This window comes from Engystomops pustulosus, chromosome 9 (genome assembly GCF_040894005.1).
Source record: "Engystomops pustulosus chromosome 9, aEngPut4.maternal, whole genome shotgun sequence".
NCBI lineage: Eukaryota > Metazoa > Chordata > Amphibia > Anura > Leptodactylidae > Engystomops > Engystomops pustulosus.
Window position 1 is genome coordinate 46,046,969 of NC_092419.1, and position 24,975 is coordinate 46,071,943.

The window sequence follows — 24,975 nt, forward strand, 5'->3', positions numbered from 1 at the left end:
GGATATCAGGTGCCAATTTTATATATAAATATCTCCGTTTTCCTACATTTTAGAAACACAATTTATATGCATATAAAAGAGGAGACTCTCTTCTTTCATAGGAAAAAAGAAGTGAGGTTCTATGAGTCACAGAACCAGAGATACAGCCCCCTGAAGTGTCTCCCCGATCTCCAGATTCTTAGCCATCAGGCTGCGGGAGCATTTGCTGCACACAGGAGCTGCTGCACCTCACAGATAATGGAAATATTCACTTTATATGTTACTAGTACTACATTTTGAGAAGGGATTATATCAACTAATATTCATTTTTTTTAACCCTTCTCTATGCAAATCTAAGAACACACTTTGGGCCACATGTATCAATCGTTTTTTTCTGTTGTTTTTGCGCCTTTTCATTCAGGCGCACCGTTTTTGTGCCATTTTTGCGACTAAATGCCAAACTAGCTGCGCAGCAAAAATAACCAGCTTTCCCTCATTTATCCTAGCAATCCAGATGTTTTGATGCGCCTAATGATATTCATCACTTGCGACTTTTCATTTAGGCGTAAAAACACTCCAGCCCGAAGCTGGCGTTAACTGAGAAGAAAGCACTGAGCCCCTTTGCAGAACAGCTCATTTCTAGCAGCAAAGCTCATCCAGACACTGCAGACACTAGAACAGATCATACAGACATGAGATACTCTGCAGACACTAGTACAGATAATACAGTCATTAGATACTCTGCAGACAGGAGCTGCAGACTCTATTTACAGTTCATCACCTTCTATTTACAAAACATTCTGCAGAATCCTGAGCTCAAAGCAAGAGAGAAGAGAACGTTACAGAATGTTGCACATAGTACTGACAAGTGCCCCCATGTAATTCTACACAGTGTCACCAGTGTGTCTGAGGGGGATACTGTGCAGAATTACAGGGGTGCAGCAGGAGACCAGCACTGGGGGATCCCCTCCAGGAGAAGCCCCTGCTGAGGAGGTCACTGGGTGCAGGGTGTCACACACCTGGGTGCTGCTGTGAGTGTTATCTTCATTCTGGGATGTGGGAGAAGCAGAGAGGAGCTTGTAGTAGGATGACATGTAAGTGCCTGAATCTAACATTACGCCTAAACTGCGCCAAAATTGCGCCTAAACTGTGTTAAAGTAAAGTGATTAATAAGAGGCAGGAAATTACCTTATCACAGATGGTTGTAGCTTGTGATAATTCTGGAAAACAGTGCGCCAGAATTTAGGCGCAACTACTACACTTAGGCGCACAAAAGTGATAAATGTGGCCCTTTCTCTCTTATTCCCTTTTATTTTTTGTTGGAAAAATTGACTGATACGATGAACATTCAATCCTCTTCGCCTAATGTGACTACACAGCGACCAGAACATGTCCATAAAGTTATATGTAACACCAAAAACACACACAGGTTCTGGAATAAAGTTTTTATTTCCCACCATCCTCCATTATTTACACCTATGTTATCACATTCTCACTCTCATTCTTATGAAGCGCGGAGGGTTCTGTTATTGTGCGGCTAATACAATGGCGCACATCTAAATGTGACTTTTATTATCTCATTAGAGAGGTTTATGGATATATAGTTATTTATTTGGGTAACCATTGTGTAAGGAACAGACACTGATACATCTGTGTGAATTTTCTGCAGTTCCCTTTGCTGCATATTTTGGTGAATATACACATGTGGGGTATGTATGATCTCCTCACATCTTACTGTTTTAGGAAAGTAGATTTTCTTTATACAAGTATCTGGATTTGTACATATTTTAGAGGAAATTTTGAATGTTAATTGCCAAATGCATCGCCTGGTTGTCTGCTTTCAAAATTATATCGGGTTTATGGCGCCTTTACTTTTTATTCTGTTTTATTGATATATTTTGCAGGTTGTGACTGTCTAAAAATGTCTAGCTGAAAAGCAGATATCTAGTTATTACAGTTTTAGTGATATTATGTGGATTTATTCATGTGAACATATCAATAGGGCAGATTTGTGAACTCTACAAATGTCCATGTTTGTATCAAATTTTTTGCCATCAAAGTCAAATTTTAAGTATTTTTAATAAAATGTTTCAATTTTAATCAAAATTGCATGAAGGCGCCTATGTCTATAAAATCTTTGATGCAATTTTGAAAATGGGGCAAGTGTCTGCTTTCAGAAAATATCGGTCCCTCTCCCCAATGGGCCTCACAGTCTAATCAACCTACCAGTAATTTTTTGGAGTGTGGGAGGAAACCGGAGGACCCGGAGGAAACCCACGCAGACACAGAGAGAACATACAAAATCTTTGCAGATGTTGACCAGCGCTGCAAGGCTGTAGTGCTAATCGCGGAGCCACCATGCTGCCCATAAATCCCCCTATCATTTATCTATCTCCTATAAAATTCTCATATTACAGTTTGTTTTACCATACTAAAGGAGCCTCTTGCTGACTGTGACTGGTCATAAAATAGTTTTATTTTGGGGCCCCACTTTTAGTTTTGCCCAGGGCCCCACTTTGTCTAGAACCGGCCCTGACTACACAGTCCCTTTTCCCCCTGCTGTAGAATGATACTGTGTTTGGGTGTGTAGCTGGACTTAGAGCATTTTGGTGCTCTGGTGTGTGAGTTCTCTTCACTGAACTACTGCTCAGTCTCTTTCCCCTGAGTAACTGCTGTAAGAGGTTACCATGTGAATGTTAAAGCAGTGTCTTCAGAGGGTAGGGGCGGTGCTTTGTTCATTGAAGAGAGCTAACACATTAGTGCACCACAATGTTACAAGTCCAGCTACAATCCTGGAATATAAATTGATATGGTTACACATATCTACAGGGAAAATACTGTCTGCAGCTTAGTATGGTCAAAACTTCTAAAAGATTCAGTTTAAAGGGTGTGCACAATGAATACATATTATACCAGGATAGGGCGTAAGCGTCTGACAAGTTGAGGTCTGACTCCAAATGATAGCTAGTCCCTCCATCGGAATTGACTAGAGTCCAGCTCACTGACATTTATAACCTACCTATAGGACATATCATATATATCTGATTGGTGGATAGATGTCAGCTTGGTGCTGGAGCTGTTCTGCTGGTCTCTTTGACTATTCTGATTGTTGATTGTTGGGGATGATAATCTGCTCTTGTTACATCGGTTTGAAACTGGAACATAGTATATTCTTACATAATGTTTATTCATCATATACAGGTACAAATTGATAACCTGACAGGTGCTTTAAAGATGGGTCTTTTTATTTAATCTTATTCTATAATTTCAAGCTATCCCTCCTCTGCAGGAGTATAAGGGGCAGGGTATATCTTTGAGCTGCTGATGTGTATAGCTGCAATACGATGGCCCAGGCTGGATACAACTATAGCAGGTTGAGTGTGCATGTTAGTGAGTCACGTGACAGGCCTTGGGTAAATCTGGTCTTAAAGGGATTGTCCAGACCAGGAAATGTATTCCAAAAAACACTCTGGTCCAAGTGCTGCCTGGCTGCTGCCAAGATCTCTACTTCACGATGTCCCACTTCATCCATGCACCAAGAGGTAGAAAAATGCAGGAGCAAGCAGAGCCAGGAGCAGAGTGGTTCCACATTTTAAAATAATTTTCCATAAAACATGATGCAGATAGCACCATTCTCCTTGTAGTGGCCAGATCAGGTTACTGCGGATTCATTTTTTAGCCTGTATATAGAACACTGAGTTGTTTGTTTCCCTTGTCCCATTCTCTGTGTATCCCCTGTTGATCTGTGGGGTGCTGGGTGTTGGAATCCCACTAATCTGATATCAATTACCTATTTTATAGTTTTAGCCTTTGTCTCTCTAAAAAAAATCGCAGTGTACGAACGCAATCTTATGTGGTTTGGAACGCTTGGACGTGTAGTCCCCCGGTATAGTAGCAGTGACTTTCTGTGTATTGTATGTGCTGTCAGCTGTTTGCACTGACCCCTCCGCCTCTGTGTCTCCCTCTGCAGGGGATACACGCCTGCCAATCATCCAGCTACGAGAGGCGGGGCACGCCTTGACTCCTCCTCCGTCCCGCCAATCAAGCCGCAAGAGAAGGCAGTGGGCGGAACTACACGACGTGTGACTGACAGCTGTGGGCGGAGTTACGAAGTCCGGGCGCTTCGACGTCACCACGCACAGGAGGAGGAGGACGCCCGGAGCATGGGTCGGAAGCGGTGCGTGGGAGACTGTTCCAAGATGGCGGCGGGCTGCTGCGGGGTGAAGAAGCAGAAACTGTCCAGCTCTCCGCCGTCTGGCTCAGGGGGTCCGGGTGGGCCGCACTGCAGCGGGGAGAGCCAGTGCCGCGGGGCGGAGCTGGGCCTGGGAGGCTCCGGGAGCGGGCCTGGAGGAAGCAGCCGGGTGAACGGCCTGGCTTGTGGGAACAGCCTATCACCGGGCTGCGGGACTCTGTCTCCGGGCTGCGGCTCCAGCCTCAGCCCCGGATCCCGGAAGATGGTGGTGTCCGCGGAGATGTGCTGCTTCTGCTTCGATGTTCTGTATTGTCACCTGTACGGGTACCAGCCGCCCCGCACCCCGCGCTTCACCAATGACCCATAGTAAGTGCCCATGAATGACATCCTCCATAGAGCGGCTGTGTGTGGGGTATGGATGGCTCCATCCTAGGCTGCAGCGCCGTACACACCTCTGGTATGTCTGTGCTATGGCTGCAGTGTCATCAAATATCGTACAGTATATACTTCTATATATAGTGTGTACTGTGACTATAGCTCCCTGTATCATATGTACAGTGTATACTGCTATATACAGTGTGTACTGTGACTATAGCTCCCTGTATCATATGTACAGTGTATACTGCTATATACAGTGTGTACTGTGACTATAGCTCCCTGTATCATATGTACAGTGTATACTGCTATATACAGTGTGTACTGTGACTATAGCTCCCTGTGTCATATGTACAGTGTATACTGCTATATACAGTGTGTACTGTGACTATAGCTCCCTGTGTCATATGTACAGTGTATACTGCTATATACAGTGTGTACTGTGACTATAGCTCCCTGTGTCATATGTACAGTGTATACTGCTATATACAGTGTGTACTGTGACTATAGCTCCCTGTGTCATATGTACAGTGTATACTGCTATATACAGTGTGTACTGTGACTATAGCTCCCTGTGTCATATGTACAGTATATACTGCTATATACAGTGTGTACTGTGACTATAGCTCCCTGTGTCATATGTACAGTATATACTGCTATATACAGTGTGTACTGTGACTATAGCTCCCTGTGTCATATGTACAGTATATACTGCTATATACAGTGTGTACTGTGACTATAGCTCCCTGTGTCATATGTACAGTATATACTGCTATATACAGTGTGTACTGTGACTATAGCTCCCTGTGTCATATGTACAGTATATACTGCTATATACAGTGTGTACTGTGACTATAGCTCCCTGTGTCATATGTACAGTATATACTGCTATATACAGTGTGTACTGTGACTATAGCTCCCTGTGTCATATGTACAGTATATACTGCTATATACAGTGTGTACTGTGACTATAGCTCCCTGTGTCATATGTACAGTATATACTGCTATATACAGTGTGTACTGTGACTATAGCTCCCTGTGTCATATGTACAGTATATACTGCTATACACAGTGTGTACTGTGACTGTAGCGCCCTGTATCATATGTACAGTATATACTGCTATACACAGTGTGTACTGTGACTGTAGCTCCCTGTATCATATGTACAGTATATACTGCTATACACAGTGTGTACTGTGACTATAGCTCCCTGTATCATATGTACTGTTATTCCATCCTATGCGGTGTATACTGCTGACTAGCCATTATATACAGTGTGTAACATGTACTGGAATCCTGCCAGACCACCACAAATCCTCTAGTTTACCATTCTGTAGAATGCATATGGTTATGCTGCATATACAATGTATACTATATCACTGTATAGAATGTATACTGTTCTATCTTCCTGTAGAATGCATATATATTCACTGTTATATATTTACTGTACCCAGCCAGTTACTTTGCATAGTGTGAAGAACATATAGTAGCCTGGGATCACGGTATGTGTAAACCAACCCTATATAATATATACATATATATATGTGTGTTATAGCCAGCCCTCTTAGAACTGTAAATCCATCCTATAGAACATTTTACTATTATACCTCCCTATATATGAGGTATATATATACAGTTATTCTGCACAGTGTAAAGCCGCGCTATAGAACATATACTAGTTCATGGGTGTGTATACCTATCCTATATAATATTTACTGGTCTGCGGTTCTGATGCCGATCCGGTACCCCAAATGTTGTACATGATTTACGTCTGTGTCTAATTCTCCTAAACTTATTGGCATGTAGTGTATTTCTATACACAGGGCCGTCATGGAGTCTTCCCCACTGCCTAGTCATCTGTTTGTAGGTTTGCAAACAAAGAGCTGTAAGGAGGGTACACCTCGCCCTGCTGAGAGCTTACTCCGGGCAGATGGTATAGGGTAACATGGCAGCACTGGTATGCTGGGTGTCGCTAGACCGGGGATAGCTGACAAGTGTTTTGTCTGGAGGAGGCTTTGGGTGGGGGAAGGGCGAGCTCTTTAAGTTCATGTTAGTTGACATTATAGAGAGGAGGAGGAGGAAACATGAGTACTCCGCCATCGCTCCAGCCAGAGAGGAAAGGGCTGAAAACAGGGATACAAGGCTTGGCCCTGGATCAGTGAATATATGTGGAACAATACAGGCTTTCTGCAAGGAAGTGGTGGAACCACAGGGCTATTTAGAGGAATTCTCCTTATTTATGGCCTGTGCTGATCCTCAGTTTATTTGTGTATAGTAGATGGTTAGTATTGGTCACATAAATCGCCTATATGAGCTGGCCTCTAATCCTCAGAGTATCACAATGGACCTCCCTCTATTGTTGGTGTTTTGTTCAGTATGTCAGTATCTTGTGGATCTATATGATTATACATCTTCTGTGTTTAGGAAACATAAGTGCTGCATAGTCCATACACTGCACATAGACGCCATAATGCACCCTCCACAATAAACTTATAGTTGATTGACCTATTGTTCTGCTAATTACCTTTAGGATTCTTTGTAATATTTTTTAGTTGTCTTTTAGGCTTAAAGTATTGATTGCTTATTCTCAGGCAAAGCCCTTTCCTGTATGATCTGGGGGGACCTGCAGCTGATAAACAGAGGATGATAGAACAGGAAGCAGACATCTCCGTCTCAGTGTAAAGGCTGAACCCGGTCACTGCAGCTTGGATCCATTCAAATGAATGAGAGGTGATGTGCAGTGACCTGGACTGACCACTACACTTAGAATGGAGCTGTCTGTTTCTATTCTGAGAACACCTTAATTTAGGATTTGTCACAGAATTCGCTTTATACATTGTGAAAGGTCAAATCTACAACCACACAGAAAGAACTGAGATCCTTCTGGATTCTAAATTGTCACCTTCTTTTTTGTGCAGTGTATGGATAGGATCTGTCCTACTGTAGACAAGCCTTTGACTTAAGATGGAAATGGCTATCCACAGTCTCTTCATAAACATGCACACGCGGCTTGGAATAAAGGGATCCTCTGACTCCATGAGTATCCTCCCCTGCCTAATCTACACATTAGATTAGGTTATCTGATCCCTCAGTTTTACCCAACTTGCTATGACCTATGATTTGCAGCACCTTTTTATTCTCCTGCTCATTGATTCGGGACCGTGCACCCCTTGATCAGCTGACAGACATGTGTTCACTCGTTTGTTGGTTGATCAAACATGTTTCCCTAATGTTGGCATAGAAACACGTTGGATGTCGGCACATTTTCTTGTATAAAATATAAACAGAATTGCGCAGCCATCATCTCATAGTCCGGTACAAACTGATGTAAATGAGCCCTGCTCAGGGTCATGCCCTTACTTCCTCATTAAATAAGTTTTCCTTTAGAAATCTCTTCTGAATTCCCTCTTTTTAGAAAGACGGACAGAACCTCAGTGTTAAGTGAGTCACAGTAGCTTGTAGAGAACTGCAAATTATTGATAGACTACAGAGAGGAAAGCTCCTGGGGAATGAATCACATGAAGTCCTAAAAGTGTCTGTCAGTGGGTCATGTGATCCACTGCTCCAATGGGCAGAAGGTGAAATTTACCAGGGAAAGTTCAATGTGTGTGACCCTATTGGGGGATTGTACTTACCCTGGTAAACTTTCTTATGTGGACACCCCCTTTAAAGAAGTTTTTTCATTAGAGAAAATTCTCAAATTTCAATTTCCTGGTGATGTTAACATAAGAAAGATCATTTTTATCTCTTTACTTTGCAATTTTACTTAGTTTTATTGTGGTTTTAGCTCCTATCATTCCCTTGGGTATAAAATTCCAGCGTGTGGGTGGGAACTCTTCAAGCAGACACTTCATGATCCCTCTAGTTCTGTGAGCTGATAATGTGTTTAGAGTATTAGGGTATAGAGTTTATATACACTTGTATTTACTTCTGAACAGTGTACTAGTGTCTGACACATAGAAAGAGAGATGAGACGGGTCAGAGATGATGAAATCCACGAGATGACACACAAGGACAGTCAGCTCTCCTACATATCTGCTATCCCACAACACAATAGATCTGCGGGACTAGAGTGCAGGAAGCAGAAAGAGGAACTCCCCTGCAGGGCCATCATACAGAAATACAAGATGGCTTCCCGACCCTAAAGTCGGAAGTTACAGGGTTGTGTCTAGGGCCAACTAAAATTGTGTACACCAGGACTGATAGAGACAGGTTGTGAAATGCTGGATTTTTTTTTTCTTTCTAAAAACAGACCACTACAGTGTAACTGTATGACAACTTTTTTTTTTTTTTGCAGATAATTAGTAGACCTTTTTATAGCTTTTTTTGCAAATAAAGATGGATAAAATGCCAAAATGACTATAGTTATAATTAAATTCAATTTTTCTGCACGGTGTTTGTGTTTTTTTTTTTCCCTATGGAATTGTAAATGTTCAGGGAAGTGTAAAAAGATGTTTCATAGCCCCCTCATGCTGAGAACAATGTGTCTGCAGTGTCACCATAGGGTAAATTGAGCATTACACTGTCCTCAATCATAGTCAGTGGGTTACAATGCAGGATTAACTCAGAACTCTGTGATTCTGTAATGTGGTTTATACAAAATTCTATACATTTAGTAGCAGCTCAGTGTAGATGTGATTTGTGACTATCCCTAGCTTGTATTTTGCACCCTGATATGAAGTATCACTTGTTGGGATAAAATCCTGTGGTTTACATCCCCTCTCCTAATTGTCCTTTTTAACCCTTTAAGATGTGTGCAGTGTTCACCATAGTGATTGCCTTGGTACCTGTTCTGTGTATGCAGCGTCATCATTGCCTAGTGACAAGGTCTGTGGATGTATGGCCGCCCTGCTCTGGGGTTATATAAATAGGGTGTATGAGCTGAGCACAGGCACTGCTCCCATTTCTCAATATAGCTTCTAAAAAAAGTTTTAGTCCCAGAGCTGCTATAGTCATGAAGGCCGTAACCTTTATCTCGGTGTTCTGATGGCAAATATTTAGATCAGATCCGCTATGGATTTCTCCAGGCTTAAGAGGGCATTCTTGCCACCCGGTATATTTCATAGGACATCAACACCATCTCCCAGTCCTTGTTTACTACCCCTTACTTTTAGTAGTATCTGTGCCTAGTGCTCAGTCAGTCTTCACTTGAATGGGACAGAAATGTAATGAGCTGTAATACTAAGCATCGCCACCGCTAATGGTATTGAGCCAGACCCCCACCCATTGATCTCATATTCATGGCCTATGCTAAGTATAAGAATCCCATAAAGTCTGGTGTAATCATGCACAAAGCAGGGAATCGCACTTGGCACATGTACATATAACATTAGGAAAGACCACAACTTGTTGATTTTGTTTTCTCCTGGTTTTTCTCCATTTGTTGTGTTGTTCTTCTGAACCTCTGACCAAGCTGCAGTACAGCGTATGATCATGGATTGCATACATGGGACTCCCCCCTCCAGGCACGCTGATTCATAGATGTGCCTGTATAGCCGTCCTGGATACTGAGCTTTGTTTGCACATGTATCCTGGTAACATAGGATTCCTATCTTTATAGCTTTACCTAATTCTATTTCCAAAGCCCTCTGGATGATGGGATCAAGCCAACAAATGGTTAAACGAGCATGGGCTATTCGCGTATATTCTGTATGAAGGCTTGTGAGACCGCACCCTTAGCTTCTATATTTCCAGGCAGTATCATGTGATGGCCGTAAGCTTACACTGCAGGAGCTGTCACCAGAGCTCATGAGAAACTTGGGCTTGAGCTGTGGTGACTGGGCCGAGGCACTAGCTATACTGCATCAAGCACTTACAGCCCATGATGGGTCACTTCTCTACCCCACCTCGCCAGAATGAATTGGGACTACGTTATTCATATAGTGAACCTCATTCCCACTGTTTCAATAAATAGGCGCTGTGCATGTTGCCACACACCTTCTAGATTGCATCATACATGTGTGACTGCCTGGGGGGTCCCCTTTATCATGATTAATTGAGGTCCCCAGCAGTCTGACTACAATGTTTCAGCCTCCATTTGCATAATTCTGGACTGAGCTGCAGTACCCAGACTGGCCACCGAATATTCAAATTGGAGTGCAAGTTTAAGGGCTCCAGTGTCTTGAGTCAGTTTTCTGTGTTGGCTCCAAATCTTCTTGCCCTAAGTTTTGACTCTCGACTATGGTTGCATTTTTGACCTATCCATAAGACACTTGGGGCAGCCACTATAAGCCATGTGGGGAATGGCGCCATAAGGCTAGCTAATTTCTGTGTAGCCGCCAGTCTTGGAACTGCATCTTGCCTTTACGGCTTGGTGAAAAGCATTTCCCATGGGTGAAAAAAGGTTTGGTTTTAATCCGTTATTAAGCTAAAACGCACAAGGGCAGATCTATCTGGGCTTCTATGCCAGAAATATTCAAGTCCCGAAATAGGTGCAAATCCTGTAGTCCCATCCCTGGCACAGTGTGCAGTCCTTATCCTACTGCACTCATCCGAGGCACATACTTTAAGGGAACCTGTCATCAGCAATTGGCCTAATAAACCACTACCAGTATATTTTCAAACCGTATAGCACCTTCTAGTTTTTGTCTTTCATGGCCCAGTGTGGTGACATCCTGAAAATCCACTTTGAAGAGAGATGTAAATTGTTTGTATAAAGTCAAGGAGGCGGAGAGTTTAACACTTAAAGGACACCTGTCATCAGGTCTGTGTCACTAGTCCTGTCACCACTACCTGTTGGAGCAGCTCACAAGGGTCCCATCACAACCTTAATCTAGTCAATTCATACATTAATCATTGCAAAATCTTTCCTTTATTATGTAAATGAGGCTGGTCACATGGTCAGAGGCAGTGATGTCACTCCTGTTACCCCTCCCCTCTCCTCCCCCTGCTAATGTCTGTGTGTAATGTATAGTAAAGCATGGCTAGTGTGTGTGCTGTATCCGCTGACATGCTGCATCCTCCTAATACACAGAGACACAGACATCAGCTACACAAGTACCTGACATGTTCTGCTATGTCATGGCTGCCTGGAGCTGTTGTATCTTACACGCACGCACACGCTGCAGGGGGCGCAGCAGCAGGAAGCACATCATTATACAGACTGTCAGTCAAGCACTGGGGGTGTGGCTGTGCCTCCCTCTCATGAATAAGCTGGACAGCTTGAATATGCTAATGACTCATTGGACATTTCACAGGTCATTTGCATACAGCTTTAGGGCCTCATTGCTTAGGTTTACAGGCATTTAGAGGGACAATGAAGGGATAGAGGCAATGCTTTCTAATGGCAGTTTATGAAAATATATTTAGTTTAGGGGGGTTATTTTGCCTGACGGGTTCTCTTTAAAGTTGGGGAGCTCTGAACGCCACCTCCATATTGAAATCATACATCAGAACTGGTTAGTGATGCCTCCGAATGCAGGACTATCAATTAGAATAAAGGGGCTTCCTGAGGAAGAGAGCTTCACTTCAGTATTAATCTCCGCCTCCTTAATTTTATACAACCAATTTTCCATTTGATTTTCTGGATGAGGCCAACATTCTTGGCAATAAAAGAAGCATGATCTGGAAGGTGTTCAGCTTCTTGTCAACATACTTGTAGTGGTTTTATTAGGCTGCTTTCTGCTGATAGGTTCCCTCTAAATCACTGTGTCCCCTTGTAAAATATATATGTACACTCTGTGTGCAGGTAGATAACCCCCCCCCCCCCCTCTCTAGCAGGGTATAATGGGATACACTTCTGCTAGTGGCACATGCTGCTTGGCTCGGAGGAATATACACAATGCAGTAAGGCCTCTGGTTTGTGTTCTCGCACTGCTCCAGTCATATGAGGTCACGTCTGGATGGTGTAGAGGTGGTCTCTGCCAGAAATGTGGGATTTATATTTTTTGCAGAGAGAGATTGCAGTTCTGGTTTGTTTAATTTTTAGTCTATTTCTGAATAATTTCTTTCCAGACCCTAAAATGTAAACCCAGCACTGCTCACACCCCCAGGTTCATAGTTTGAAGTTCATGTCCTCCTGTAATGAGCTGACATGTGACCCCCATGATGCTGATTTCAAGGGTCCGGTGAGGTGATGATGAAGGAATAAGAGAATGTTTCATAGTATACTGTTCAGAGTGCAGACTCATTAGCAAGTAATAATAAATGTGCAGGTGTCCGTTACGCCATTACATAAAATGATAAGCTTTGCCCAGCAATTCCCTATTCGTTAATTTCTTCTGTGCATTCAATAACACATTCCTGTACTTGGAGGATGATGGAGGGACCACCAAAGCTATGGCTGGGAGATGCACTTAACGCTAATAGTTTGGGTTATAATAGTTACATGTATTTGACTTTGTGCAATTATCGGACTAATTTGGGCATAAATATTTTTCACTGAACAGTTTAACATGGGTGAAGCTGGCGATAGGTTCCCGTTAAGGTAAACTACAAAATATACTTTATATGGCCTGGTGCATGTTCTATGCTGATGTCCTTATATATGGCCAATGCTGTCTGACGCTTGAAAAATGTAATTATTCTTATTCCATTTGGGGGTGGGGGGCAGACCACGAGCAAGGAGCACGGCCTGACGTGACGGGGGAGAGGATATAGGTGGCATCTTGGAAGAGAGGATGGGTGGCCGATGACTGCTGCGCCGAGCGCTACACCCCCCCCCCCCCATTCCCCCGACTGGAAAAAGGATTTGCATCTGACTTAATTTTTTGAGCCATAAATAAAGAGTTGGCCATAATACTAAGACATCAAAATAGAACACGCATTTGGCTTTATAAGGTGCATTTTGTAGTTTAACAAGCTGATGACGGGTTCTCTCTCTTTTTTTAGGGGAGGGGCAGCTTTCATGTCACATACAAAAATTAAGCATATAAGATATTTCTCCTTCAAATGTATCATACCAAAAGATGGAATTTTGCTCTGTTCACCCAGGCCCAAGACACCAGATGGTTAAAGGTACAGAGTATCTCAATACAAGTAGTTTAATTAAATTGTGAGGAAATATGCAACTGGCAGTGTACACTAACCCATAGGGGCATACATCTTACCACCTGGTATAATCTGGGTATTGTGTAGTATTTTGGGGCTGGGGGACATCTCACTACCTTGTTGTAACACTCCATACATAAAGGAAACGCCTCCTGTGATATTCAGCGTTACTATCAGTGTTAATCCATAATCCTATAATGCACTGAACTATAAAGACCCGGAGCGGTCCTAGTGCCTACGGCTGTAGTATATCACCTTCATTGCTTTCTGATTCACATGTTTGGGGGAGGGAGAGGGGGAGTCACTATTGTGCTCATTCTGTTTTTAGGAAAGTGAATAGAAAGGGAAACGTGTCCAGCAGTCCCTCCACCCCCTATTTCTCATAACGGGAATACCCCTTTAAGGCTTTGTACGTTGCTTTGTTGTTTGGTTGCATATTGGACGTCTTTAGCAGAATTAGAGGACTCTGTGTTAGCAGGGCGACAGATTTTATGTTTGTAGCATTGCATGGCAACTGTCTGTGAGCTCTGCCAATGTGTCTTCAGTGCCTTGTGCCATCATTGCCACCAGTGACTCATGTTGTAGTGTAGCTGTATTTCCATATCAGAGTCGTGTGCTCCTCCAATATAGATTGTAGGTTACTCCAGTGATGACAATAGCGTCCCCCGGAAGCAGCACCTGGCATCTGATGGCGACCCCTGGAGTCTCCAGAAGGTGGTAGTCTCTGCCTCCTACCCTCCAGCCTGCACACTGCATGAAGACTCGACTCTTCCAACGTGTGTAATGTATGTATAGATGGAGATTAAAGGGAACCTGTCACCAGGCAAATCACCTATAAACCATCAAATGCACATTGTTATTTTTATCTGTTCTGAAAATGTTTATCAATGTCCAACACTACCTTTATCCTAAAAATGTATAGATTTATCCCTGACTGTCCACGGATATAACTATTTTTTTCAGGATAAAGGTAGCGTTGGACATTTGGCGGGTTTGCCCGGTGATTGATTCCCTTTAATCTACACAATGTTGGGAAAGGGATGGGAAAAATTATATCCCCCGTATATAACTGTACTGTAAGGTCATGCAAAATTTATATCCTGTACTACGTGATCCTGTATCTATGTATATTGCTGGTGGATACTGCGGCGCCCCCTTGTGTTTTGAATGTTTACTGTTTGGGGACAGATATGTGGATTCTATATGCTGTTTAGACTGGATTAATGTTTTTGGCTGTATGATACAGTAATGTACATTTTAGCCATTTTCCCTACCTAGAGGTAGTGCTGTGCTTGTCTGTTTTCAGCACTACCATGGACATTGAATGAAGTTTGCTCGACCTGTGACCCCATGACTGAACAGGAACACCATTGTCCTGAAAATAATGCATAACAACTGATTTGCTAACCCCCACCCTTGGTGGTCAGACACGCTGAGTCCTAATTCCTGCACCCTCTTGTACAAGCGCTGGTTATAAAGCTGTGCCTTAGGCCCATTTCTTTGACCTTGACCCTGAAGATGTAATGGTTCTGATGCAGATGAGATTCCTTACTTGTGTATCCAAAAAGTACAACGGAATGTATTGAGGGGACACATGATTATATTCCCACATGGGATGGTGTCCTCAGACCTGGAGGTCCTCCAGTTGTACTGTGCATCGTCAGCTGGTAACAAGCCAATAAGCATCCATCACTCTTCTGATGCAGCGGTCCCATCACAGGCCATGTCCCTGAATGTGGCTTCATTATCCATCTGACAATGTTCTGTGTCAGGAGAGCGCTTTGTCTGCTGATTTTTTTTTAATTGTTTTCCCATTTTTTTTTCTGTTTATTGCACCATTTAGTTAGTATAATTCCCTGACATAGTCGCCTACAAACTAAGGGGGCTGAGCTGTTCACATGGAATTAAAGAATACCATTCCAGTGGTTACCTGACAAAACTGTGCCTGATCGTGTCTCGCAGTAAATGGTCTGAAAACTGATGTCTACCAAGTATGTGTGGCAGGTTTCACCACTGATCCTTCTCCTAGCACAAGGTGGTGACAGTGTGTGACACATACAGGTGACTAATCTGTATTCTCTTGCAGTTTACGTGTTGGGCTCCTGTCATAGTGAAGCATTTCCAGAACGTGATCCCTTTCTACAATGTGACACGGCCCTTACTCTGCAGGCACAGGCGACGCTCATACCAGAAAGCATCTCTCAGCTTCTAATCTGACATATTGTGAAGTTGAATAGAAAACTATTGCATCTGTGTCCCCTATGATGAGGGTAGACTATATGTATCAAAGCCATGGGGTCTGCTTTTCACTGATGGCACTGCACTGAGCCACATCCCTATGACAGGGCCAGGCATAGCTGCTACTATACAATGATGTGGTCACTGTGTTCTCAAACTGCAAGTTACAGCCCTGTATATCAATCTATAATGCATGGTCTGTCCTTAAAGGGGTTTGCCCATGAAAGTTCTTAAGTTTATACATTTTAACCCCCTAACTTTACATTTTGTATCAGTTTTATTGCTTTTTAGCTCTTATAAGTCATTGATGTCAGTATAATATTCCATTGTGTGGGCAGGGACTCTAAGCAGAAACTTAAAGGGGTATTCCCTAAGCACTCACATTCAGTTAAATTAATTTGCCAGATGTAAACATTTCTTCAATTGAATGTTATTAAAAAAAAAAGTTCCTTTGTGAAGATAATTTTTCATAAATGTAGCCTTGCTGTACCTTAAAAACGAGATGGCTACCTCCAATACGACCACCTCACATTTCGGCAGCAGTGGCCAGACATGCGCTATTGAGTCCTGCCTTACCACCTGGACTAAACATTCATTAGCACAGGGGGCTGTAGTATATACAGTAACTCCCGGACATTTCATATACAAAAACATTTTGTTTCTTTGTCTTTGGATACGGCCACCTGTGCTGCAGTGATTGTACAGTCTTGTTTGTAAGGGACAATATGACTACATTTATGAGAAATATCTTCACACACAAGTTTTTTTAGTAACACCTAATTGAAATAAGTATATATTTTGGCAGATTAATGAAATTGAATGTGAATGCCCAGACGAGAATACCCCTTTAATGATTCCTCTGTGCTATAAGATGCTGTGTGCTGACAATGTGCTTAGATTATCAGGGTACAATGTTTCTACACTTTAGCTTCTGAAGATTCTACTAGTATTTGACACACAAAAAAATAGAGATGAGGCAGATAAGTGACATTTGCAGCTCTGTTAACACACACCTATAACACAGTCAACTCTGCTATATTCCTCCCTACTAGATAAAGACCTTATCTTGCCTTATAGCTTGTACAGGAAGACCCTGCAAACTGCTGCTTGCCGGCAGGAAGTGCCTTTGTCTGAGCTGTTCTTGTAATGCACTTGGAGAGGCACAGAACAGTACAGTGTGCAGACAAGAGAAGCTATTCATGAGAAGAATTCGACCATAGTCAGAAAGAAGAATTTTGTCTTCGTGGGAATACCCTTTCATGATCAAACCTTTGAAGGGGTTTTCCCATAGAACAAGTTAGATGATTCCCCCCACAGATCACTAAAACGAGTGAGTGACGAGGGGGCCAATGGAGGTACCATGGACCCCTCGTTAAAGCAACTGGTTTGTTAGGGCCCCTGGGTATAATAGAGCAGTGTCCTGTGCTTTGGACCAGGAGACATACCTGCTCTAGTGATTCCAGCTTATGACCCACCAAAGTAGGCATGTAATAAAAATGACTAGTCACGGGGGCACTGGTGCTGTAGTACTGACCTGATGTCTGACACGCAGGCTTTTATCGTTTTTACTGGAGGGTTTTTCACTCTAATTTAAAGGGTTTTTTTGTCATTCACTGTGTGGATTGGCAGTGCCCGCTTTGCTTGCTTGGTCTTTATTTCAGCTGACTTTTGTATTTTAAATGTTTTTAGCTATAGATGGAGGGTGCAGTGTGAGTTTTCTCCTCGATGGGTTCTTGTGGCGGATCACATTTTCTAGTACGTTGCAGTAAAATCGCTTTCCATGTCGTGAATCTTGTTCTTTCCTCCCTGTGTGCGTAGCTTTTACCTTGATTCACCTTTTATAATTAATATTAATAGAAGATGTTTTTGCCGCTTCCTACATTATTCAGAAATTGCCCAGCAAATATACAGACCTGCCTGCAATATGTCACTCCGCATTGTGCTTCATGTCATCCATTACACTGCATTATGTTGTCTGTCTAATGCTGTTATCTTGTATATTCCTGTGTTTTTATACACCGACCAGTCATAACATATTAAAGGGGACGTCTGGTAGGGAACAAATATTCTCTTTTAAAATGGCTGTACAGGGGACCAGTACAATAATAGAAGATTACATGGCGCTCGCTACGGCACACCACCTCCTTTGTCTCCTAGAAATTGTTCACACTGTGCAGTCTAGTCTTATAGTCTATATAAAGTGTCTAGTATAGTTTTAGTAAATGTCCTTTTTTCTGTTCTTTTTCAAGCCCACTGTTTGTAACATGGAAGATTGGACGGGACAAAAGGCTGCGTGGATGCATAGGAACCTTTTCTGCCATGAACCTGCATTCTGGTCTCAGGGAGTACACACTTACCAGGTAATTCACCACATGGTTACATGTGATATGGAAAGCATCCAATTGTATGTGCGTTATCACTGGTAGAGACTTTTATGATTTGCACAGATGGTTCAGCCATTGTGTTCCATTGTTTCACCGCTTGTCATTAATGATATAAACACATAAAAATCTCCCTGGAGATATACCTCAGTTTTTAGGATTGGTGGGAATCACTGTGCTATTCCGTGGATAGGACCTAACTTGCTGATCAATGGAGGTCCCAGTGCTGAGACCCCCACAGATCACGAAAACCAGGGGTCCGTCGGACTAATGGAGCAGACAGCGGCTCATGATCGTTCTGCTCCATTAATTTTTATGCAGCTGACAGAAATTGCTGAGCACTGCGCTCGGCGATCTCCACCAGCTCCATAGAGATTAATGGAGCAGAATGGTCATTTGCAGCCGGCTGCTCCGTTAGTCTGACGTAGTGACGAGGGGTCCAATGGAGGTATGTGGGACCCAGTTGGACCCCTTGTTTTTTGCAATTTGTGGGGGTCTTGGCACAAAGACCCCCACTGATCAGCAAAGGCCTAACTTTAGTTTGTGTGAAAACCTCTTTAATGCCTGAAGGAAACACAGATCTGGATGTCTTCTACCATTGTTTACAATGGAGAAGAGAAGGATACTCCAGCAGCCTGGGCCGCCAGTATGAAGCATGTTGTTCCCTAGAGCATTTGGTCCAAGAATCTTACTCTGTGAACTTCCAAACTTTCTGAACTGAATTCAGCATGTCCGTTCATCGATTCACGGTTTCATTAAGTGAAATCCCACAGTAGCACAGATGTAGTTTCTCGCACCAAATTGGCTTGTGGGCAACTATGGCTTTCCTTTAAAATCAAATGTAACCAAAAACGGTGAGTCCTATGGATGGCACAATTTTTGTCAATCTTTTGGTTGCATTTCAACAGATCAGTATATTTTATACTATGAATCCAATCCTGCACTGTTCACTTAAATCAGTAAAAAAAGCATCTCTCTGAAAACACTGCTTAATCCAAGACGGACTGTCAGCTCACTAATTATGGCATTACATGTGACCTCTAGAGAAGATGTGTCATATGAGAGAAGCAGGAAGGATCTTTCTTCTGACTCAGCCTTAAACTTCAGAATTCTGCTGCTTTTTCTGAAAATTTGTTACACTTTTAAAAAAAAATGACTTATTGGAAGCCTTAACAGTCCCTTGAAAAATATAAAAAATATCATTGTGTAGAGCACAAGACAGCATTCCTCTTCATTGCTAGAAGTGTAAGCAGCTGTGAAAATATTATAGGGGTTCTCCCACGTAACAAGTTAGGCCCTATCTAGTGGATAGTGATGAGCATACTCTGCAATCTCTGTCAGCTCCAGAGTGCTCAATGAGGCAAACCAGCAGCTACCCTCATCTCTGGGAGAGACGAGGGGTCTGGCGGGGGTACATTGGACCAACTGTTCTTGTGATCTGTGGGGTTTTCATATCGGAGACCCCCACCTATCAGCAAGTTGGGCCCTTTCCTGTGGTTTCGTAGGAAAACCCTTTTAACACGGCTGCTACCACTTCCAGCAGTGAAGAACTCTTTCAAAGCAGACAAGCGCTTATCAAAATTAAAACGTTCTGAAAATGCTTCCCCAAAATGCCACCTGTGAACGCATCCTCAGACACTTTGGATAAATCTCCCCCAGCCGATGGAACTTTTTCTCTTCTCTGTTCAGTGCCCTAACACCTACAAGCAAATGGAGCAAGTTTGTTGGACCAGACTCGCTCGTGAGCTGTAGAACACATGTAGAACATCTGGTATACAGCCTTTGTGGCAACCACAATATGTAATAACTATGAAACAGAACATTTGTTTTTTTTCCATTAACTTTTTAATTCTTTTATCCAAACCTATTTTGGTTCAAGCCTTGTAGGCTCTAGTCACATATGTATAGCCACTCCAGTCTAATGCTTCCTATTGGCTTCTATTCGGTCATCCGTTTTCTCTGGATGAAAATATATACTATATATAATGCAGCCTTCACTTTTACTATAATGTGAGGGGCTGAGACCCTGTGATACTCTGCTGTGAGAGGCTTCTATCCCATATTAATGGCATGAATCCAGTATGGGAGCTTGGCCCCCAAGAGAAGGCAAAGCTTCACAGCAAATGAGTCTGTCCCCACATTGTTTGGGCTGGGAAATCGCGGTTCCCCCAGCTTTGTTGGTATATAAATAGCTTTATGCCAGACGTAATGGGTAGATAACATATGTATCCGGCTACAATGGGCGCCGCATGGCACATAACTAAAGTTAGTGTTCATTCTCTGAATCATATTTGAATCATTTTACTGACTGTGTAAAAAAAAATATTTTTTTTTCCCTCTGGCTTTTGAGTTGGCATAAAACCTGCACATAATGTTCGAGTGCTCTCTGGCTGTGGGAGTGTAAGTTTACTGGCACAATGGTAAATTTATTGCCTTGTTCTTCCAGTAACCAAATATCACAATTCACTGAACAGAACCATAGCAGCAATTACTGACGTGTTTCTTAAATTGTTTCTTTCACATTTTCTTGTAGCTTTGTTATACACATAGCAAATACTTTGTCTTGTTCTGAAAATGTTTCTGTTCATAATTATTAGACTATCTCCATTATTGTCTACTACAAAGTGGTTATTGTAAGAATGGTCCATTTTTCACCCCGTTAATCCAACAGCCCGTGTCTACATGATGTGTATGACCACTATTGGTTTCATGCACCTCAGGTAATTCCAAAAAGAAAGTATTTATACAGAGTACAGTATATATTATAGATAGCTGCACTGCAGCATATTGTAGAACTATTCTTTGGTGGTCATCGGTCATGTCCCGGGATGAACTGACCTCTAGGAGTAGCCATGCTTTCCCCTTTGTTCAGGTATCTGCATGAAGTTCTGGAAGCCACAAGCAGTTGTGGATATTATAGGAAGAGGACACATAGAGTTTTTTTTTTTTCTTTCTTTTCTCGATTTCACTTTTAATTTTAGCTTAAAGAAATGTCAACATGGAAACGCTGATCTTCCTCACCCTCACCCCACCCCCCACCACCACCACCACCACCACCACCACATACTTTTCTGAGTTTTCCTATTCCGTAGTCATTGATTTTCAGCAGTCATCATAGTATCATAGTATCATAGTATATAAGGCTGGAAGGAGACACAAGTCCATCAAGTCCAACCTTCAAGAATTAAATAAATGTTTTATCCCCATAACCCGTGATATTTTTTATCTCCAGAAAGTCATCCAGGCCTCTCTTGAACATGTACATAGAGTCGGCCATAACAACCTCCTGCGGCAGAGAGTTCCATAGTCTCACTGCTCTTACAGTAAAGAACCTTTGTCTATGGCTATGGTAGAATCGCCTCTCCTCTAAGCGCAGAGGATGCCCCCTTGTCCTGGTCACAGGCCTAGGTATAAAAAGATCTTTGGAGAGATCCTTGTACTGTCCGTTCAGGTATTTGTACATTGTAATGAGGTCTCCCCTCAGTCGTCTTTTTTCTAAACTGAATAATCCCAAATTTTGTAATCTGTCAGTGTATTCTAATCCCCCCATTCCCCTAATAATCCTGGTTGCTCTCCTCTGCACCCGTTCCAGCTCTATTATATCCTTTTTATACACTGGTGCCCAAAACTGTACACAATATTCCATGTGTGGTCTGACCAGGGATTTGTATAAGGGCAAAACTATGTCTTTATCATGAGAATCTATTCCTCTCTTGATACATCCCATTATTTTATTTGCATTAGCAGCAGCCGCCTGGCTCTGGTCACTAAAATTAAGTTTACCATCCACCAATACCCCCAAGTCCTTTTCAGCTTCAGTTTTACTAAGTAATTGACCGTTTAGAACATAATTATACTTTTTGTTTCCATGGCCCAAGTGCATAACTTTACATTTATCTACGTTAAACCTCATCAACCATTTCTCTGCCCATCCCTCAAGCTTCCACAAATCCCTCTGTAATGCTAAACTATCGACCTCAGTATTTATTACTTTACACAGCTTAGTATCATCTGCAAATATTGAAACTTGACTGTGTAAACCCACTACAAGGTCATTAATAAAAATATTAAAAAGAAGTGGCCCCAATACTGACCCCTGTGGCACTCCACTGGTAACATCAACCCAATCTGAGAATGTGCCATTAATGACCACCCTCTGTTTTCTATCACTAAGCCAATTACTTACCCAGATACACAGATTTTCTCCTATTCCCAGCAGTCTCATTTTATATACCAACCTTTTATGTGGCACGGTGTCAAATGCCTTTGAGAAGTCCAGATATACAACATCCACAGCGTCCCCCAGATCCAGTCTTGAACTTACCTCCTCGTAGAAACCAATCAGATTAGTCTGACAGGACCGATCTCTCATAAACCCATGCTGACGCTGGGTTATAAGGTTGTGCACAGTGAGATACTCCAGGATAGCATCTCTAATAAACCCCTCAAATATTTTCCCCACCACAGCAGTTAGACTTACGGGTCTGTAGTTTCCAGGATCGCTATTTGATCCTTTTTTGTATATTGGTACCACATTTGCTATGCGCCATTCCTGTGGAACATAACCAGTCCTCAGTGAATCTGCAAATATTAAAAATAACGGTCTGTCTATCACCGTACATAATTCATGCAGAACCCGGGGGTGTATGCCATCTGGCCCCGGTGATTTATCTATCTTAGTGGTTGCGAGGCGGCGCCGTACCTCTTCCTGGGTTAAACTGTTGACATTATAAACAGAATTTACATTATTCCTCATTGTGTCTTCCACCAGGGGATTTTCCTGGGTAAAGACAGTTGAGAAGGCGACATTCAGTAGATTGGCCCTTTCCTCATCTCCTTCCACCATGACCCCCATGTTATTTCTAAGGGGACCCACACTCTCTGTTTTTAGTTTCTTATCATTTATATACTTGAAAAATAATTTGGGATTATTTTTGCTCTCCCTGGCAATATTTCTCTCAGTCTCTATTTTTGCGGCCTTTATCTGCTTTTTACAGGATTTATTTTTCTCTCTATAATCCTGTAATGCCTCATCGCTACCTTCACGTTTTAGCACCTTAAACGCTTTATCTTTCTCGCTTATTGCTTTCCTTACAAGACTAGTTAGCCACATAGGGTTTTTCTTGTTCCTTTTATGCTTTTTCCCATAAGGTATGTGTTTCTCACAGGACTTTTTCAGAATATATGAGAAAAAGTCCCATTTTTGGGGGGGGCTTTTGTCCTTGAGAGCATTATCCCAGTCTATGCCTTTAAGGTCTTCCCTTAGTTGCTGAAAATTTGCCCTCCTGAAGTTTAGAGTGTTGGTTGCCCCTTCACTAACGCTCTTAGTAAAGCGTAATACAAAATCAATGATATTATGATCACTATTCCCCAGGTTCCCCCCAACCTGTAGTTTTGATATCCTATCAGGTCTGTTGGTAAGGATAAGGTCCAGCAGTGCCCCCCCTCTTGTTGGCTCCAGGACTAGTTGCGACAGGTAATTGTCTTTTGTTGTTGACAAGAACCTGCTGCCTTTGAAGGACCTGCAGGTTTCTGCCCCCCAGTCAATATCTGGGTAATTGAAGTCCCCCATGATAAGTACTTCACCATGCTTTGAAGCCGCATCCATTTCACTTATCAGCATTTCCACTGCTGCCTCCATTATATTTGGAGCCTTATAACAAACCCCTAGTAATATTTTATTTTTATTTTTCCCTCCCCTTATCTCCACCCATAGGGACTCCACATTTGCGTTACTGATGTCATCTCGCAGGACGGGCTTGAGGCAAGAATTCACATATAAACAAACCCCTCCCCCTTTTTTATTTATACGATCCTTTCTAAAAAGACTATAACCATCTATAGTAACAGCCCAGTCATATCTACTGTCCAGCCATGTCTCGCTGATACCCACTATATCATATTTCCGTTCCAACATCAAGAGTTCCAGTTCCTCCATTTTGTTTGTGAGGCTTCTGGCATTTGTGTACACACACTTTATATGGTTCTCCCTGTCCGTATTCCTTTTGTCCTTATTCCCCAATCTCATTCCAGCCCCCCTTCCTCCCCCATGGACTATGACCCTTCCCAGCTCTCTATGTACACCGTCTATTTGCCCTGCACAAGTGTAGTTGCCCTCCCCCCAGGTCTCTAGTTTAAACACTCCTCCAACCTTCTAGCCATTTTTTCCCCTAAAACAGCGGCCCCCTCCCCATTGAGGTGCAGCCCATCCCTACTGTAGAGCCTGTAGCCCACAGAAAAGTCATCCCAGTTCTCCATGAACCCAAACCCCTCCTTCCTACACCAACTTTTGAGCCACTTATTTACCTCCTTGATCTCCCGCTGCCTTTCTGGTGTGGCACGTGGTACAGGCAGTATTTCGGAGAAAATTACCTTTGAGGTCCTTGCCCTGAGCTTATGGCCTAAATCTCTGAAATCATTTTTAAGGACCTTCCACCTACCTGTTACTTTGTCATTAGTGCCAATGTGGACCATGACCGCTGGTTCCTCACCAGCCCCTCCCAGTAATCCGTCAACCCGATCCGCAACATGCCGAACCCGAGCACCCGGCAAACAACACACTGTTCGGTATGCACGGTCTTTGTGACAGATTGCCCTGTGTGTTCCCCTAATAATGGAATCTCCCACTACCAGCACCTGTCTGACCTTGCCTGTGCTCCCATTACCCTTCTTACCGGAGCAGACAGTCCCCTGGTTGCTAGCGGCCATGTCTTTCTGCAGCATTGCTACCCCAGAGCTGATATCCCCCTCATCCACCAGCCTGGCAAACTTATTGGGGTGCACCAGATCAGGACTAGACTCTCTACAACTCTTCCCTCTACC

General features: G+C 42.8%; 1 protein-coding gene across 1 annotated transcript in view; it reads left to right on the forward strand.

Annotated features, from left to right (window-relative positions):
• Positions 1 to 24,975, forward strand: part of AMMECR1 (AMMECR nuclear protein 1) — a 114,478-nt gene that overhangs the window by 75,733 nt on the left and 13,770 nt on the right. Inside the window, exons 2-3 of the mRNA XM_072123686.1 lie at positions 3,950 to 4,537; positions 18,022 to 18,132. Of these exons, the coding sequence (XP_071979787.1) occupies positions 4,143 to 4,537; positions 18,022 to 18,132 (506 nt within the window). The 5' untranslated portion in view covers positions 3,950 to 4,142. The remainder of the gene's footprint in view (positions 1 to 3,949; positions 4,538 to 18,021; positions 18,133 to 24,975) is intronic.